Source organism: Myodes glareolus, chromosome 22, assembly GCF_982192425.1.
Source record: "Myodes glareolus chromosome 22, mMyoGla1.1, whole genome shotgun sequence".
Lineage (NCBI taxonomy): Eukaryota > Metazoa > Chordata > Mammalia > Rodentia > Cricetidae > Myodes > Myodes glareolus.
Genome location: NC_142047.1, coordinates 24,023,479 through 24,042,245, shown reverse-complemented (window position 1 = coordinate 24,042,245; position 18,767 = coordinate 24,023,479). Strand labels below are relative to the sequence as shown.

General features: G+C 46.8%; 2 protein-coding genes across 5 annotated transcripts in view; one reads left to right on the top strand and one right to left on the bottom strand.

The window, feature by feature from the left end:
- Positions 1 to 11,845, top strand: part of Psme3ip1 (proteasome activator subunit 3 interacting protein 1) — a 31,676-nt gene extending 19,831 nt beyond the window's left edge. For both annotated transcript variants that reach the window (XM_085681977.2, XM_085681976.2), the window contains exons 6-8: positions 1,067 to 1,196; positions 4,997 to 5,061; positions 10,946 to 11,845. In XM_085681977.2, coding sequence (XP_085538103.2) covers positions 1,067 to 1,196; positions 4,997 to 5,061; positions 10,946 to 11,163 — 413 coding nt within the window. In that variant the 3' untranslated portion in view covers positions 11,164 to 11,845. The remainder of the gene's footprint in view (positions 1 to 1,066; positions 1,197 to 4,996; positions 5,062 to 10,945) is intronic.
- Positions 11,846 to 15,906: 4,061 nt separating this feature from the next.
- Positions 15,907 to 18,767, bottom strand: part of Cpne2 (copine 2) — a 37,660-nt gene continuing 34,799 nt past the window's right edge. For 2 of the 3 annotated variants that reach the window (XM_085681975.2, XM_048432314.3), the window contains exons 15-16: positions 17,466 to 17,702; positions 15,907 to 16,318 (exon numbers count right to left, since the gene is read on the bottom strand). In XM_085681975.2, coding sequence (XP_085538101.1) covers positions 16,211 to 16,318; positions 17,466 to 17,702 — 345 coding nt within the window. In that variant the 3' untranslated portion in view covers positions 15,907 to 16,210. The remainder of the gene's footprint in view (positions 16,319 to 17,465; positions 17,703 to 18,767) is intronic. The other variant, XM_048432306.3, reaches the window with a different exon arrangement.

Sequence of the window (18,767 nt, the reverse complement as noted above, 5' to 3'; positions counted from 1 at the left end):
TTTGAAGAAGAGCATAGTGTGGAAGGAGCCTGGTGCTAGTGGAAAGAGCAGCAGGGTGACAGGCCTTGTGAGCTAGCAGTGAACATGGCCTGACAACTGCCCTTCTTAGGCCTTTTCTCCATGTTTGTGGTGCTGCGGAGTGAACCTAGGACCTTGCATATGCTAGATGATCTCTCTACTACTAAGTGACATCCCAGCCCTTTTTCTACTTTTTAGTCGAAGATAGGATCTTTCTAACTTTCCCAGGCTGGCTTGATTAGTCTGTAACCCAGGGTAGAGCTTAACTCTAAGATCCTCCTGCCTTACCCTCTCAAGTAGCTGGAATAGAGACCTGTATCATCAGGTCCAGTCTGCCTGCCTGCCTGTCTCCCCCAGCCCCCGTGTGAATGTGTGTGTGTGTATACATATGGAAAGCTAGAGGACAGCTTGTAGGATCCTATTCTCCCTTCTGCCATGTGAGTTCTAGGGATTGTGGTGAGTGCCTTTACTCCTGAGTCATCTTGCCAGCCACAAAACAAAGATCGTTAGGAATATAAAAGAAATTGAAAAATTATGTATGACTTCCTTAGACATAAGTCTCACCTCCCAAGGGTGAAATTGAGTTTTGCAGAATGTCTTCATGACTATCAGTGGCATTTAGTTGTGAGCCGTGAGAACCAGTTGTCCTGCTGGTGCCTTAGAGTACTTCCACTAAGAAGATTTTAAATGAGGTTTTTGCAGATGTAACACAAGAGCCCAAAAGCCTAGGCAGGGTTAGCCACATTCAGGAGTATGAGGCAGGAGATTACTTAATGAAACAAGTCTCAAAAACAAATCCTGGGGTTGTCCTGTCCTCCACACATGCATGCAGTGACACAGACATGCCTGCATTCATGTACACATGTGCACATATACTCAGGATCTGGTGGTTTAGGCCTGTGTATCCTCATCACTTCACTTGACAAGGCAGGAAGGTCTCAGTAAGTTCTGCCAAGGGGTTTGTGGGTTATGTTTGTTCTCTAGATTTACCTTTGATTTGTAGCATTTCTTCCTTTTGTTTAATCTGACCCTTAACTTGTAACTCACAGTAATCTGAACAAGGTTGGAATTTCTGCAGAAAATAAAGAAGTAGAGAAGAAGCTGGCTGTGAAACCCATAGAAACCAAGAGCAAGTTCTCCCAGGCTAAGCTGTTGGCAGGAGCTGTGAAGCATAAGAGGTCAGCCAGTGTACACACGGTGTAAATCTCCCTCTGGCCCTATCCTCTGAAATACCACTGGTAATGGTACCCAGTGCAAATCCAGCATGTTGCTGTGACAAAGCTGTTAGTGTGCTTGCATTTCTCCCCACTTGCAGATTTAGAGCCCCTGTAGCCTTTGACCCTAGACTGACTGGATCACTCATTCACTGACGTGTAGCGCTTCTTCATTGAGCATCTGCTGCGTGTCACGTTTCCTCCAGTGATCTCACAGATTCCTCTCGCCATTTCCACAGAGTAACATTTCTTATGACTCGATTTACAGATGGAAAGACTACTTGGTCAGTGAGGAACTTTTGTCCACAGTCGTTCAGTAATAAAGCAAGAGTGAGGTGTTTGAGCTTTTCTATTTCTAGGCAGATGAGGCAGCAAGTGCTTCAGGATTGCTGCTGGTGAGCTGTGGCAGCGGGGAGGAGGAGTTAGAGAAGGGCTTAGAAAGATGCTGATGGGCTGGGGCACCAGGGCTCTGACAGGCAGGCGAGGCAGAAAGCAGCCAGAGAACAGCTGCTGCGAAAGCGTTGAGAGAATGCGGCAGCTGTGACAGGGTTATAGACCTGGCTACAGCTCATTTTGACTGATGCGGGGGTACAAGCACTGCCACAGATTCTGATGAGTTCTTTGTCATATTCGCTCTTCCCTTTTCAAATTCAGAAATGGCACCAGAATGATTGAATCAGCTTGACCAACCAAACTGTGGGTGAAATGATGTTAAGTGCAGTCTATTAGAAAAATCAATATGGTGTATTGGCAACCAGCCACATGTTTTGAATGGAGTGTATTGATGCAGTCTTGCGGTTTGGCACAACATCTATCTGCTGCAGATGTTCCTAGGAACACTGAGCACTTGTAAAATGTCGTCATGGTATGGCAGCACAGGGGGAGGATCAGTGGTCTGAGAAGGAACCTTAAAAAGCCATGAATCTTTTAACATCCAATATAAGCTTTTCAAAGTTCATTGGCTCTCAGGAATCAGACCTGGGCCAGTTTGATGAGCTCTCCAGGTGGGCAATTACCTCCTGGGTACTCTCGCTGTTGCCAAGTGGGTATTTCAACTGTCTCCCTTGATTAGTCTTCATATCATATTTAGGAAGTGTTCTGTTAGCTTATCTGTTAATCTGTATAGAGATTCTCTTGGGTTTTCAAAGTATATCATTTAATGTTGCTTTTGTAGCAAAGTGACACATTAGCGTCTTGGGACAGGAGTTTCTGATCTCCCCTGCCCTAGTTTTATTCAAAATAACCTGAGAGTTTGTCAATAATGTGAACTCCTGGACTTCATGCTAATTCTGGTTTAATAAATTTAAAGCGTGAGAGTCATCGTTGTTAGAAGTTGCATGTACGATTCAGATCCCTGGCGAAAATCTGGAAGCCTCCAGATGTGTGAAGCATCACAAAACAAAACAAAAACAAGCCTGTTTATCTTTGAAGAGATCATCTTTACTGTTTTTCAGGTTTATTCTTGTATTTATTGTTATAGAGTCCTGTGGGATGCCCACAATCATTTATTTTCAGTCTTTTCAATTAGAGGCACTCAATGCTGTTCACTTCTTTCAGCTCTCATCAAGTAGTTTTATAATTCCTCCTGTGTATTTAAAATCGCCACTGTGATTTCTTCTTTGTCTCAGAAATAATATTGAAACATATTTAAAATTTTAAATATTGAGGTAACTTTTCCATATTTGGTTCTAATATAACCCTCCCCATACACACACTACTAACCCTTATAATCCTAGTATCTTAGAGACAGAGAAATTCTGTCTTTATTTTTTCCTTTTATATATCATAGTTTTGGGGTTTTGTTTGTTTGTTTTTGGTTTTGTTTGTGTGGCCCTGGGTGGCCTGGAATTTGTTGTATAGACCAGGCTACTCTCTCTACCTGCCTCTGCCTCCTAGGTGCTAGTATTACAGGTGTGCTCCGCTGTGCCTGGAAATCCTAACTTTTGGTAGGACTTTAGACTGTGTTACCTGTGCCTGGAATTAATGTTCTAAGTGATCTTAAAGAAAATTGTTTTTCTCTCTTTTTCTGTCTGTCTTTCTCTTCCATGCCCTGCCATGATGATAATGAATGAAGCCTCTGAAACTGCAAGCAAGGCCCGAGTTAAATGCTTTAGTCATGGTGTCTCTCCACAGCAACAGAACAGTGATAAAACCCCAGAGTTTTAGTTAGTCCCAGATGTAGTCAAGTCGACATGAGGAACAGCCACCACCCAGCCTTTTTCATGCTCGTGTTTCCTCGATTCTCTGTTGATCCATGCTTCCACTTTTAATCTTTTTGGGTATTAAGTTTTTTGGAGTTTGTTTTTCTTTTTTTAAGTTTTTAGATAAGCACCTTTAAATGATTGTTTTAAAATGTATTCACTTAATCTGTTTTTTACTAGTTTGTGTCGTCTATATTCAGATCTTAAAATATAATTTCTACCATCTTAGTGCTGTCCTTTTTACTTTTTAAATTTCATTTATATTTACTTATTTATCTGTATTTATTTGTTTATTATAGAGCAGGGTGTATATATTCCAATCTGACTTCAAACTCAGTGTATAGCCAAAGATGGCCTTGGACTTCTGATCCTCCTGTTCCACCTAAGAACTGGGATTACAGGGGTGTGCCAGCATGCCCAGTTTATGCTATTTTTGGGATTGAACCCACAGCTTTCCCAGGGCATTGGTTACAGTCTACCTGACTGAGCTACATCCCCATCCTCCCTTTTACTTTTTTTTTTTTTCAGTGTTTTTGATTTTATTTTAAAAAGTTCACACAGCCTCCCCACCTTTGTCCCAGCACTGTCCCTACTCTGTACTCAATCAGGACAGAACAGGGCTGGTGTTGGGCAGAAGGTACCTCTTAGTCCCCAGCAGGTGTAGCCGGGACCCACGGGACCCACCCACCCTTACCCCATCCCAAGGCCAGGGTGGCTGCAGTGGGGAGATGGGACGGCTCCCTTTTACTTTTTAAAATATTTTTGCTTATAGTCTTGCTTTTAGAAGGAGAAATGAATAAGGCCTTGAAATATTTTTTATTTCTATTATATATACTTTATTTGTACTCTTTTAGTGATAGGGCCTTGGAATTTACCAGGCAAGCATATGAATAGCTATCTTATCTTCTTAAAAATATGCAAACAGAAGACCTTGGGCTGGGACTGCAGTTCTGTGCTAAAGCACTTGCCTACTATTGAGAGGCTGTGGGTACAATCTCCCCAGCATAACCCTCATCCCTCAAGAGGGATCATCAGATCTCATGCTACATCCACTCCCTTCTGTGTTCTCCTATTGCCCAGGACTTTGTTGTGTTTCCTGCCACAAATTAGACTATGGCCCATCTATATGAGATGCCTGTTTAGACTTAATGTCACCATCTCTTCTTCTAGTGTAATGTCTTTCTCCATTGAAACGTATTATTTAGCTACTCTTTTAGTAAAAATCTTTTGGGTGACTCTATGTCATCAGATATATTTCCTTTAATAATTTAAATTTTGTCATTGTGAAAATGTGTAAATGCTCTTGAACTCCATCAGTGGTTCTACCGAAGTTGAATGGTAAAGATAACAGAAAGCCAAAATTGGCACACTCTGTGATTGGATTTTTCAGAAGGTAGATTTTATGTTTGGGCAGAGGCTTGGAAGTAAAATGTTATCTTTTCATTTCAGTTATCGCAGCCTTGAGACAGCCTAGACTTTCATAAATATCTCTGCTGTTCCCATTCCCTCGGTGTTGATCTCTGAGAGTCAACATAGCTCAAACCACCTTGTTTTCTGTTACAGCTCAGAGAGTGGCAATAGTGTGAAAAGACTGAAACCAGACCCCGACCCAGAGGACAAGGCTCAAGGTGGGTGTGGTCCCTTACTTTCTTCCTTTCCCTCCTTGTAGACGAGAACTGTAGGAAGGACGGGACTCACTGCATCTTTTGTGAAGGATGCATTATGAAATAAGTCAGCCTTAAACTAATTCACCAAACGGTTTTATTCTAAGCAGGAATTCCTACCATGAATGTGTCAGTTGCCCTACAGAAACAGTGTGTTGTGAACCAGTAGAGCTGATAAATAGCAATCGTGTCTCCCTGAAGTGCTTATAAGCCCTGTCACGTGACCTCTGCTCACAAAAGATTTTTTTTGTATTGCCAAATGTCAGGTTTCTTGATTTCACCTGTGGGAAACAGAATGCCCAGCTTCTGCTAGTGGTTGGATTGGATTGAGCCTAGAATGGTATTCAGGACTCTGTTTTCCTTGGAGACAGTGACTTTTTATGTGATGAAATCTGCTTCTGTATTAGGTAGCAGGAAATTATAAGTAAAAGGGAGTGTTCTTGGGCCTGGATAAGGAATTCAAGAGTTTGTTTTTAGTTCCACCTGTGGGATTGAGGGTTCTAAATCCAATTCAGTTGATCATCTATAAAACAGGGCTTACATTTATTTCTTTCTCAAATAGTGGATGCTCATTCAGTTGTTTCTCCACAGTACTGGGGATGGTACCTGTACCTTTAAAAATATCATCAGTTTGTCTCTTCCTCCCACAACCTCTTCCATCCCTTTCATTTCCACGGGAAACACCAGTGTACATTTCTGTGTCTCCATCCAGGCCTGTTCTCCGTGTGTATACGTAGTTATATTTGTCATTCTAAGTGTCTTCTTCCTATCCCTGATTCTTGTACAAGCTAGACGAGAAATAACTTTCCTTTGCTAGGAGAAAAGACCCCAGAAGCCACCAGCTGTCCTGGAAGCTTGCTTCAATCTTGTCCTCTGCCGGGGCAGGCTTTGCCTTGGTCCTACAGAAGGTGACTCTGACCCTGACAGAAACTGAGCTCTCCCACTGAAAATTATCTCACGCAGAGCCAACAAACATGCGAGGTGGCCTCTGTACTCTCTCCATCTGCCTGCATTCCAAGAACATTCTCTATTCATCATTTTCTCTGCTAACTCGATATGACAATGTGGTCCGGCAGAGGCAGGCGTTGGCAGGAAACGTCCCCAAATGGTGAGATCAGAGGGCACCATTTTGTTCTCTCCGGGCAGTTAACTGCTTTTGGAATGAAATTTGTCAGAGTTGCAGTCTTTTTCTCTCTTGGTACTTCCTAGATAATTGGAGGGTCTGTCCTTTCACTTAAGCGACTCCCGTGTCACAATAGTCCAGATTCCTGTTGCAGCTTGTACTCAGCTCCACCCTTCCACAGGCAGCTACAGCCCTCCTAGGCACTCTGAACTTGATTCTTTTATTCTCAGCTTTGAAAGCATTCTGTGTGGCGCATAATAATACAACAAACGCTCAAGGAATGAATTATACAACTTACTGTCATGTCTCAAATATTAAAACTATCAAATTTTTACCATTATCCCACCCTCCCCCAAATTAGCCATCTGCAAGGGAACTCTAAAATGACTTTAACTCCCATCATAAATTCTGGCCTACTTCATGCCATACCAGGGTGTGTGTCAGGGTGGTAGTGGGATGGGCACCCTTTCAAGGGTCCTCTATTCAGGACCACTCTATTCATTGGGAGTATAGACAAGCAAGCACACTGCCCCTTCAGCAGGCATTGAGGCTTCTGCATTTCCCCTCCTTTATTGGAAGGATAGCCAATAGCATTGATGGGATATTCTGCTTTGATTGAAATGACCAGGATGCTCTTTGGATTTTTTATTTGCCTTTTAAAAACAATGTCTAAATGAGTGTAGTAATTTAGAAAGGTGGTAAGAAGAGTACAGTAAGAAAAGTAAGTCTCCACTGCTCAGTAGACTCCAGCTTCTTCCTAGGCCACACACTGCCACCAGTTATTCGTGGTTTTGGTTTTTTGGCTTTGTTGTATTTGTGCATGGGCATGTTTCTGATTCTCCCTAAATTACATTGTGTTCTGCTTCTCGCCTTTTCCATTGAGTCCATCTTAGAGACCATTCATTTTCAGTGAGGACAGACTTGTTTTCTTCTCTCTTCCCCCACAGTCCTGTTAATGAAACTCAGAACCTTGTGCATACTCGGGCAGCAGTCTCCGTGAGCATGCTGAGCTGCAGCCCTAGCCTAAGGGCCTTTATTCTCAGCCACTTACCTGCTGACCTCGTTTGCTTCTCTGTTGCTGTGATAAACCCCCAAGCAAAACAACCTTGGGGTAGGAGAAGGTTTATTGTACACTTCCAGTTCACAGTCCATCACTATAGGAAGTCAGGGCAGGAACTCAGCAGGAGCCATGGAGGAACACTACTCACTGGCTCCATGGCCATGGCTTGCTCTGCCTGTTTTCTTATACAACCTAGGGCCACTTGCCCAGGGGTGGTACCCGCCTAAACTGGACTTAGCCCTTGTGCATCTATCATTAATTAAGAAAATGCCCCACAGGCACGCCCATAGGTCAGTCTGAAGAGGGCAGTGCCTCAGGTGAGGTTCCCTCTCAGGTGATTCAGCTTGTCCCATGTTGGCAGACACTGACAGCACAGCTCTGTAAACACCTCCTTTTGTTGCTGTGAACAGTTTTCAGGAACATCCTCGATGTTGTGAGAAGTCTTTCCCTGCAGAGACGTAAACATCTGCCCCCTTCTTAAAAGTAAGATGCCACCAAAATTCACCCTGGAGAATCCATGTTATTGGGCTTACAGAGCACGGGTGAGAGGTTACTGCAGGAGCCTGGAAGATCCTCAGAGCAGCAGCCATTCTGAGGAGTCTTCACCTAGCATGGATGGTGGCTTGCTTCCCTTAGCTGCATGGAGGGAACTCTCCTCAGCTACCCTTCCCCAGCCTGTGTGCTCTATCCCAGGTATAACTAGGGCAGTTATAGATGGCTGAGAGGGGTGGCTGGAATCTCCTTTTGTAACACAAGGATGACCACAGTTGTCCCCTGGTTATTTGGGTTGTTTTGTTGTATTGGGGCTTCTTCAGGGAAAGCCGTGGCACTGTGCCCAGGTCCAGTGATCCTCCCTATCCTCTCCTCCTATGAGGGAATGTCAACAGTCAGCAGGCCTGATTGGAATGGTCTCTTACAAGAAGCTACAAATGATCTGATGAAGATAATGGTTATTTTGTTCTGAGGACCATGATCCACAACAGTTGGTTAAGTTTGGAGGTCATTGCCAAATTGTCTTGAGCTGTTTCTCACACATTCCTTCCTAATAATTGTTTCTTTTCCTGTGTTTAAAACTCACATTTTATTGTTCTGTGAACTACTTGTATTATCTGTGTCCTTTTCTTTTCTTTTTTTTTAAGGCAAGGTCTCATGTAGACCAAACTGACCTCAGACTTACTATGTAGCTAAGGATAATCTTCAGCTGCTAATATTCCTGCCTCTACTCCCCAACTACTGGGATAACAGGCATGCATTACTATCTTAGTTAGGGTTTCTATTGCTGTGATGAAACACCATGACCAAAAGCAACTTTGGGAAGAAAGGGTTTGATTTGTACTTCTACATATCAGCTCATTATCAAAAGCAGTGAGGGCAGGAACTCAGAGGCAGGAGCTGATTCGGAGGCCATGGAGGGTGCTACTTACTGGCCTGCTCCTTATGGCTTGGTCAGCCTGCTTTCTAATAGAACCCAGGACCACCAACCCAGGGATGGCACCACCCACAATAAGCTGGACCCTCCCCCATCAATAACCAATTAAGAAACTGCCCTATATTGGGATCATATGGAGGCATTTTCTCAATTGAGGTTCCCTCCTTTCAGATAACAATAGCTGTGTCAAGATGACATAAAACTGTCCAGCACAATTACCATGCCAAGTTTTTTGCACTACTAGCGATCAAAGCCAGAACTTCATACCATGCTAGACAAGAACTCTAGTAACTGGGTTATATCCCCGGGTACCCATTTATTGTTTTATTACATCATCACCACCATTATTTATAGCCCTGACTGGTGTTGACCTTGCAGCAGCCTTTCTGTCTCAGCCTCCCAAGTGTTGGGATTATAGGTTTGCACTGCCATACTCTGCTCTTTGTGCTTTTTGGTTGTCCATTGATTTTTTTTCTTTTTTCATGCATTGCTGGAGATCAAACCAAGAGCCCTAGTACATGCTAGGCAAGTGCAAGCACCTACCACTGAATCATTTCCTCAGCCCCACAGCTTGGTTTTTTTTTTGTTTGTTTGTTTGTTTTTTAAACAGACTAGAAAGACTCTTTACGTCTTTAAAGTTGTTAGCCTTTGTGGTATTTGCCACTGCCTTCATGTCAGCATTATTGCTGTCTCCCAGTCACTGCTCTCGTGCTTTTTGAGATGTTTGGGCATTGCTTATCTCCATCAGCTTCTCCGTAGCCCACTGGAGAACAGATCCCTGAGATGAATTCTGTGTGTGACAGCTGATATACTTTTCTCAGAATAGCCGTGGAGTCAATGTCCCTTTTGCATTCTCTTGAGGTATTGGCACAAGTGAGATGTAAATTTATGGGAGGCAAACCCCAAAAGGGATGTCCTTGTCAGCCCCAGACAGTGACTTAGGAACTGAGCCTTCTGCTCCAGTGAGCTTTGGCTTCACTTGAGTCCAGAATCTTCTTTATAGTCTAGTCTGTGTACTTACCAGCTTACTTCACTTCCCTCATCAGTCAGCAGGGAGAATCCCTACATATAGTTGTTACAGTGACTGCAGGAGACTGGAAACAGGGAAGAAAGAATAGAGTGCCATTCTCAATTTAGGATTGTTGGGTTTTTTTTTTGGCTTTTTTGGGGGTTTGTTTTTGTGTTAGAGATTTTGGGTTTTAGTTATATGTATGTGTACATGTCTGGGTAAGTGTGTATGAATACAGTGCTGTGGAGGCCTTCAGATGGCCGAGTCCCAAGTAGGAGTTACAGGTTGTGAACTGGCTGATGTGAGTGCTGAACTCAGGTCCTCTTCGAGAACACAGGATGTGCCTTTTAATCTCAGCCGTCTCTCCAGACCCCTAACTTTCTCTTTAATTGTCAAGTTCTGCATGTTGTAGATTGAGGCCTTAGTCATTAGGATAGCAGAATCACTGTGCATATTCTGGAAAGAAGAGCCCAGATACATGGCGATATTGTACCTGGCTTTAAAATGTTTCTGGGCTGAAGAGATGACTCAGTGGTTAAGAACCCTGGCTGCTCTTCTAAAGAACCCAGGTTCAGTTCCCTGCACCCACATGGCAGCTTACAGCTGTCTGTTACTTCAGTTCTAAGGGATCTGATACCTTCACACCAATGCACATAAAATAATGATAAATAAATAATTTTTTTCTTCAGTGATTCTCAGTTCAAAAGTGATAAATCAGTTTTTGAGATTCCCATCTTCCCATCCTGGGAAAATGCTCCATAAAGAGCAAAACTGTATGGCTGATCCCTGCTAGTCAGTATACTGCTCTCTAAGTATGGCGGTGGTGTTTGTACCGCCCACATTTGGTCTCTTAATCTAGCCTTCAGTTGAGGGCCACAACAGTCGCTGAAGACATCAAACCCAGTTGCACTTGTTGTAATACTGTGACTTGTGAAGACAGGGAATCAGACTAAGATAGGTGACTCTGGGGTTTGTTCCTCAGCCTTAGAACTGGTGGGTGGCAAGAGAGTGTGGGCAGACTCTGAATCCCAACTCTGTATTTTCTCTTCTCTGTCAGCTTCCTCACCTGTAGCCCAAAGATGTCCAGAGCCTCCTATGACTACAAAGAGTTGTTCTGCCACACTGGGGCTCTTCTTTTAGAAAACCCTGGCACGGTGTCCAGGACCTGGGGATGACCCTTCACCATTAGGGAGCATTACAACTGACTTCCTGTCCTCCCTCTTGCAGAGGCTCCATCCTGCGTGGCTCTTGGAAGCTCTTCTCTGAGCAGCCCCTCCATCCACTGCCCATCTGCTGCTGTCTGCATCGGCATCCTCCCGGGCCTGGGCGCCTACTCCGGGAGCAGTGACTCTGAGTCCAGTTCAGACAGTGAAGGCACCATCAATGCTACAGGGAAGATCGTCTCCTCCATCTTCCGAACCAACACCTTCCTTGAAGCACCCTAGCTCCTGACATTACCACAGGGAGCTTCTCCCCAGAGGATTAAATGCCTGTTCTGCCTCGACATCACCTCCCTCAGAAAACGTCTTCACCTGCTTCCTGTGCACATGTGACATTTTAACCTAACCTCGAATTGTGCCATAGTTCATTTGTGGCTCAAACTCTCCTTGATTTCTCTTTATGCTCCAGTGCAGATGACCAAACCTGTCCCAGTGATAGGAGTTGGGGTTCAGGCAAGTCTCAGAAATGCCACTGGTGGTGCAAGGACAGGCACCAGCTGGCCTGCAAGGGTTCACCGTACCTTGTTGCTTTCTTATTTTTCTCCTTTCCTAGTAGCACAGGAAGCACTGTCTTGATACACGATTGTAGGTGAAGGGGCTGCTTGGTTCTGCCATGTTGTGTGTGGCACAGAGAAGGGCTGACTAGCTACTGACCTGAGTTCTACCCTAGGTCTGACCCTTCCTGGATGTTGTGTGACTAAAGATTGCAAACCACACCCACAAGGCTATGAGCCAACCCCAGCCCTTGAGGTGATGCTCTCCCATGTTATTCTCCCTTCTCCATCCAGCCTGAGGAGGCAGGAAGGAGCTAGTAAGGATGACATGTCCATCTTCTGCCCACCTTCTCTCCCTGGAAAACTGTTTTGATTTTGTTTTTGAAATAAAAAATTTAGTTTAAGATTCTAAACATCAGAGAAGCAAATTTACTGAATCATAGCCAGAAACTATAACTGCTGATAGCTGTGTTAAAGAGATGACTAATGCCTCGCTGTTTCTGGAATCCTCAGGCTGCAAACTAGTGGGACATGCCTGTTATGGCTGTACTCTACTCCACCGAGGCACTGCTGTTTGCACATACAGAGCTGCAGCTTTTGACGGTGAAGGTATTTCCAGCCTGAGATGCTGCCTCAGTGCTTTCTTTACCCATCCCCCCCCTACCCCCGCCTCTGCCCCACACTGTCCCCGTGCTTCCCAAACAACAGCTCCTGGACCATGAGCCGCAGGTCTTGTCTGTTTCTGTGTCATGGAGGAGGGAGGGAGCAGGTGTACAGGACTCAGGTTGGAAGACAGATACCTCTGACGGTCTGTGAGCCTGCTCCAGAATGAGCCTGAGTTCTCAGTCCCTGGTTCCCGTATCCATTGTTTCTTCCTTCCTATGGGTGTGAGACGAGTGAGACACACCGAATGTGTTGGCACTGGCATACTGGCAGGCAGAGGAAGCTCCTCAGTTTTAACGTGGGCAGAGAGGGCCCTGGATCTCATCCAGCCCTTCCTTTCCCCTTTCAGTGTATTGACACTGGTGCCCACCAGCAGATGGTGGTTTTCCTTCACCCATCGTGGATGCCTGTGATTGCTGCTACCCTTTGCAGAGCCTCCCAGTGCTAATCTTTTCTGTCAGTGCGGGAGTGTCAGCTTCATCCTGAGAAGACATTTAGGTAAAACTGTAAGCACCTTCTGCCTCATTGTGTCATTGTTCCTGTGACTGTGCTGTCACTCCTGCAGTGTGTTCTTGCACCCACAGCACCCTGAACCATTTCAGGACGCAGACCAAGACATCAAAGTCATCAGTTTCATGTGGTTTGATTTCTCAGAGGCCACCGGAGTGCCTCGTGGTCGCTGTTGATGTTGAGAAAAGGTGACAGGGCTGTGAGGTTTAAAACCGTCCCCTAACTTCAGTTTTCAAACCTGTCAGAGCAAGCTGTCTCTCCGTACCACATCTCATGTTTCCAGCTCCCCCATCGTTTGCAGCTGACTGCGCCGCACAGTTTACAGACCCAGGTTTCTTTTCCTAGTCTGCGTGTAGCCCTAGCTGGCTTCCTGAAGGCTGGGATTACTGATGAGTGCCACTGTGCCCAACCGTAGACTGGCCTCTGGTGTCTTTTGGTGTCTCAGGCAAGCTTGAGTCACATCAGTGGCTTTTTTTTTTTTTTAAAACAGTAGTTCATTGTGCCTAATGGTGTAGAGGCTGTAATTGAAACACCAGTTCTGTGGCAAAGCTGGCCAACCAACGGGGGAAGCAGCCAGGGCAGACCAACAGTTGGCTCCACAGAAGAACAGAATGAGCAGAAGTGGAAGGAAACCCCACTTTAACCTTTAGGACAGTCAGCCTTGTGCCCTGGCAGTCCTCACCTGGGGACCAGATGATTCCCTCTGCACCGAACATGTGCATTCTTTTCTCATTCCCTAAACGAGCAATATTACATTGCTGTAGGCATCCTGAGTTGATGTTAATCGAGTAAGTAGGCTAGGAATGACTGGAAGTATACATGAGGGCATGAGTAGCTTCGGGCCGTTTTACAGTCAGGACTTGAGCTTCTGCTGGTGTGGGCCTCTGAGGAGGGTCTAGGCACCAGGCCCACCAGATGTACTGCTGCCTGAATAACAGGGATTTTACAGTTAGGTAAGAAAGTACGAAAGATGGTTGGGGTTGGTTTCTCATCTGGGGCACCATTCTTACAGTTCTGAGACCACTTGGAGAGCCAGTGGTGCTCCAACCAGGAGGCAGGGAACTGTCCGACTGGTAGCAGTACTGCAGTCACTTCCTGTCATGTGTCCACCTGAGGCCTGCTCTCCACTTGGAATAGGGGGAAGAGACTTGAAATTTGAGTCACCTGATGTGACTGGACCTAGACAGGTAGCTGACTCCCTGCCTGTGCAGCTTCCAGAGGTCCCAGGACCTGGCAGAGAGCTCGTTCCTCAGGCTGAGGTATCCCCAGGAACACCCTCTCCTCAGTCAGGAACGTTATCAGAGTTTGACTTCAGTCCTTATCACTTCCCAGCTCCTGAAATCCCTCCTTTTGGCCTCCTCACCTAAGAGAAAAGCTTGGTTTGCCAAGAAGTTCCAGCTTCTTGAGAGCAGCCTCTTTCCACCCTCCACAGATAAGCCAGTGACCAGCATACAGGCAGACAAGGCCCTTCACCTGCCCCGGCCCCTAGAAAAGAAGAGTGACAACCAGCTTCCTATGGGATAACTGATTATCTAGATTAGATGCCTCTCATGCCTGGATAGGGGTCCAGAGTGTATTAGTGTGCGGCATACAGTTTTGTATGACGCTGGCATTCCCCAGTTGTAGCTAGAACAATAACATGTTGGAAGGGTCAGATCTGGTTGCCAGCTCCACCAGCTTCTGAGTTACTTCAGTTAGCTAAATGTTAATTGCTTAGGCACACCGGGTTCCTTGGCTCGAATGTCCTTGCTGTGGGTATGTGACTAAGCTGTCATCTTAGGCCCCTTCAGGAAAACAAGTCGCTCAGTAGCAGTGCAGTCATCTGGTTGGACTTGGGTGGCTTCCTGGCATCCTGGCATGCCCAGCCTACTTAGACACGCTAGAAGAGAATGCAGGTACTTTTGGTGCTTGGTGCTCAGCTGGAGTCTTGTCAACACCTTTGAAGTCACAGGTTGCAGTCACACCTTAAGGACTCTGCTGTGGGCTGGCATTGTTCCCTCACCTGCTAGAGGAATGGTTTCAGAGGGAGCTGGAACAGCTTCCACAGGCAGCCCTGGCCCCAGCTGTGGCGGAGACACAGAAAGGCCCCATGGGAGACTGCTAGTCTGCTTCTGATACACCACTGAAGCTGCCAGACCTATGGTTTTCATTCTGGAAAAGCACTCTGAAGCCAATCTATACACTCTACAGAGGAACCCCAGCCTCCCAGAGGCCCAGTGACTGCCTGCTGCCTGACAGAACCAGAATTTTTATGTATGCCTGAAGGCTGGCTTTCTGTGTTTCTCGTGAGACTTTAGCTTCTTCAGTACACAGCCACCTACCTGGGAGCTATAGCCACTGGACTCCCTAGTTGGTCAAGCCAGAGGTAAATGAGCAGTTAGTAGCTGAGTGTGGTGGCACACATCTTTAGTCCTAGCTCCCAGGAGACGGAAGCAGAATGATCTTTGTGAGTTCAAGGCCAGCCTGGTTTACATAGTGAGTTCTGGGACAACCTGAGCTACATAGTGAGACCCTGTCTCAAAACAAACGAGCATCTGGTGGCCACAGGAGTTTGTTCCTCCCTCCCACCATGTATGCCATGGCTTCCGAGATTGGGACCTGCCTAGTGCTGCCCCATTCCAGCAGCTAAGAAGGCCTAGCCTAGCAGAGAAAGCAGAGCCACCTGCCTTGCGTGCCAGTGGAGGACACGGGTAAGGTCATTAGCAGCTTGAGTGGGAAAGCCCCTTGCAGAGCTAAGGGAGATGCTGGGTGTAGTAGAATATGCATGCACAGGGGTCAGCCACACTTCCATCCACATTCTGCCTGTCTAGTAGGTACGGTGTGTTTCTGTTTCTGCAGGGTCATGGTAGGGCTGTAAAAGGTTCATGAACAGTGCTGGTACAGGGAGCTAGAAACATGGTGCTCGGTAGAGACATCCACTATACAATCATATCAGCCTGTCAAAAGGTCTAGAACTCTCCAAGAGGCCAGGTGCTGCGTGGTGTCTCTTCATGTCTATACAGTGTGTGCAGTGCCATGTCCTGTGCCAGTTTCACAGGATGGCTACTACTGACAGGAAACGCATGTCCCCAAGTAGCAGTATGGCACTGACTCTTGAAGAGGGAGGGTTTCCTTTTCTAGATGGGTGCATGTCCACTGACCCTCACTACGGGAGGAGCTGAAGACGACATCTGATACTCCTTTAGTACCCTGAGTGTAACAAGTGGAACACAGTCACAGTATAGAACCAGAGGAGGCCACCATACAAAGTGTGCGCTAGGGACATGTTCCTCATTGCAGCTGGTTACTTAGGAAAAGCCAGTTATGATTGTAAAAATTTTATTCTCTTTAATAACAATAATCCCACTAAAATTATACAAAGTACATTCAATACTTAGAGTGGCAGGAGGGTGGGGAGAGGAAGCCGGTTTGTCCTGGAAGCATCATCAGTTGACTCTGACAAAGGAAGCCCAGCTGGGCTGGGGGAAGTTGGGGGTGGAGGTCCGGTTGTAAAAAATAAAAATGTGGACTGGTAAAAAAAGGCCACCCACGAGGAAGCAGGGTGAACGTGCATGTTCCTGGGGGAGGCTGGGGGCTCAGCTGGCATGCTGCGGCTGGGCATGGGCTCAGGCAGGCTCTGAGTTGGTGGGGGGTAGGTTTTTATGCTTGAAATACTGCACTACTTGCTGAGGCAGCTCCGCCAACACCGCTTTGGCCAGAGTTTCTTTTGCTGCCTGTGGAGCCCAGGTGGGGAGAAAAAGGAAAGAGGAGGAGGATTAACGAGCAGAAGTTGGGAGATTCACCAGAGCTGTGCCCTAGAGCTGTGATACTGGGGGGGTGGGGGGGTCGAAGAGTACCTTAGGGTTGAGGGTCAGGGCCATCTGAAATGAGTGGTCCTCGTCCCAGCCCAGCCTAACCCCACCACTAGCAGTGCCTTCCTCACTGAGGAAGTGCTCTTCCTTCATAGGCTGGAGGTGTTTGGGGAAAGACCTCAGAGGATGAATTTAGGGGAAAGAACTGGTTCTCCCCAGTCTCGTTTCTACTCAGCTGGAAACACTTCGACTATGCGAAGCAGCAGTGAATGCACACACTGCAGCCAGGCACAGCACATGTCCAGTCACTGCCCCATATGGCAACGGATGACCGATGCCCCACATTTGTCCTAGGAAGCCAGAGAAAGGCACACAGTCATCCTAGGCAGATGTATGATGACCACTGGGCCACCACCTGCCGAGCCTGGTTCTCAGGCTTTACCTGAGGGGACTGAGGCTCTCAGTAAGGTCATGGCATACCTAACACCATGTGATGCATTATCAGTCCCAGTTAGAACCTAGGCTGGCCTTGCGCAATGCCACCTAAAGATCCATCCAAAAGACAAAGCATCTCAAGAGCCTTCTGCCAGCCCTGGCCTCCTCACGGGTCATCTGAAGAAGGCCAGTGCCACTTTCAGGAAGAGGCTGGCTATCACCACTATCACTAAACCTCCCCTATATTTTGGAAAAGAAAGTCAAGCTAACAGGAGGAGGGGCTTCCCACCTGCAGAATAAGGGCTGATTGAAGAAAGCACAGGCAGCCCCACTTCAGGCCTTGGCTCTCACCTCACCAGCCCCCAGTGGTCTGTCCATCAGGCTAGTTCTTACCCAGGACACTGCCTAGAGCCATAATCGGGATTAGTTTCCACTCCTGGGTTCCTCTGGTTTGTGGAAATGAGTGTCACCATGGCCTCCTCTGGGGCAAGCGTGACACAGTAGCACCCGGCTCATCGTGGGCCCTCAGAAGCCAATAGTATAGGGGGAGGAACCTGAGACTGACCTGTCATGGACCATGCACTCTGTGGCGGACCCTGCTGCTGCCCTTCCTGGCCCGGGGGCCCACACTCACATTGCGGAACTCTCGGAAGGGCACAAACTGCACGATGTCGCGGGCTGCCTCCTCGCCGGTGTGTGAGCGCAGTCTACGGTTGTCCCCGTCCAGAAACTCCATGGCTGCGAAGTCAGCGTTGCCCACCCCCACAATGATAATGGACATGGGCAGCTTGGAGGCCTGCACCACGGCGTGCCGTGTCTCCTCCATGTCGCTGATGACCCCGTCGGTGATGATGAGGAGGATGAAGTACTGCTGTAAGGAAGAGTCAGCCAGGTGATGAGAGTGAGGCCCTGGCACCCCTCCCTTCCGAATCCCCGAGGCCTGAAGGCGGCAAACGGCCCACTCAGTGGGACACTCCCTGCTCTGAGCTTTTGCCAGTTGCTGCGTAGTATAGCTCCAGGCCACTGAGGCTTAATCTGCTGTACTTCAGTTTCATCATCTCTAAGCTGAGAATTACTGCCCAGAGCTGGCCTGTCAGCTGCCTGACAGGCCCAGGCTTGCACAGGAACACATGCTAGCCTGCAAGCCTCTGGGGCTGGCCTCCTTCCTCTGTCTTTGTGGGCAGGGATACGTATGCTCTGTTAACTCAATACTAAGGACAGATGGAGACACCTGCAGGGGCTAAGCACAGATTATTTGGGCCATCACTTCTGGGATGTGGATCCGGGTCACGTATTGTTGTAGTATTGTTGGAACTGGGTCAGGAGGAGCAGGTTTAAAGTTTAAAGTTTAAGGTTAACTGTTCTATACACAGTTCCCAGGAGGCAGCCTTGGGGCAGACTGATGTCTTAGGCCTTTGGCTTTCATGGACCCTCTTCAACAGAAGGTAAGAAGCTTGGGGCTTTAGACAGCATGGGCTCCAGGCAGACCCTGACATCATTGTACAGTTTGCTCTGTGTCTCCCTGCTACCCTCTGTTTATGGTGACACCAAACTTTCATATAGCGAGGTGTTTTTTTATAAATGATTTCAGCTAGAATATATTAAAGCCAGGTGGTGGTGGCACATGCCTTTAATCCCAGCACTCGGAAGGCAGAGGCAGACAGATCTCTGAGTTCGAGGCCAGCTGGTCTACAAGAGTTAGTTCCAGGACAGGCTCTAAAACTACAGCAAAACCCTGTCTCAAAAAAAAAAAGAAAAAGAAAAGAAAAGAAAAGAAAAGAATATATTAAATAGTGAACATGGGTAATCAGAGAATAAAATACACAAAGGATGACTTAGTATGGAGAGGGTAGATGGCATTCTGAAAATTCACAGGACAATCCAACCAATGGGCCTCGGACTTGGAGTTCATTGGTACCTTACTTTCAGCTCAGCC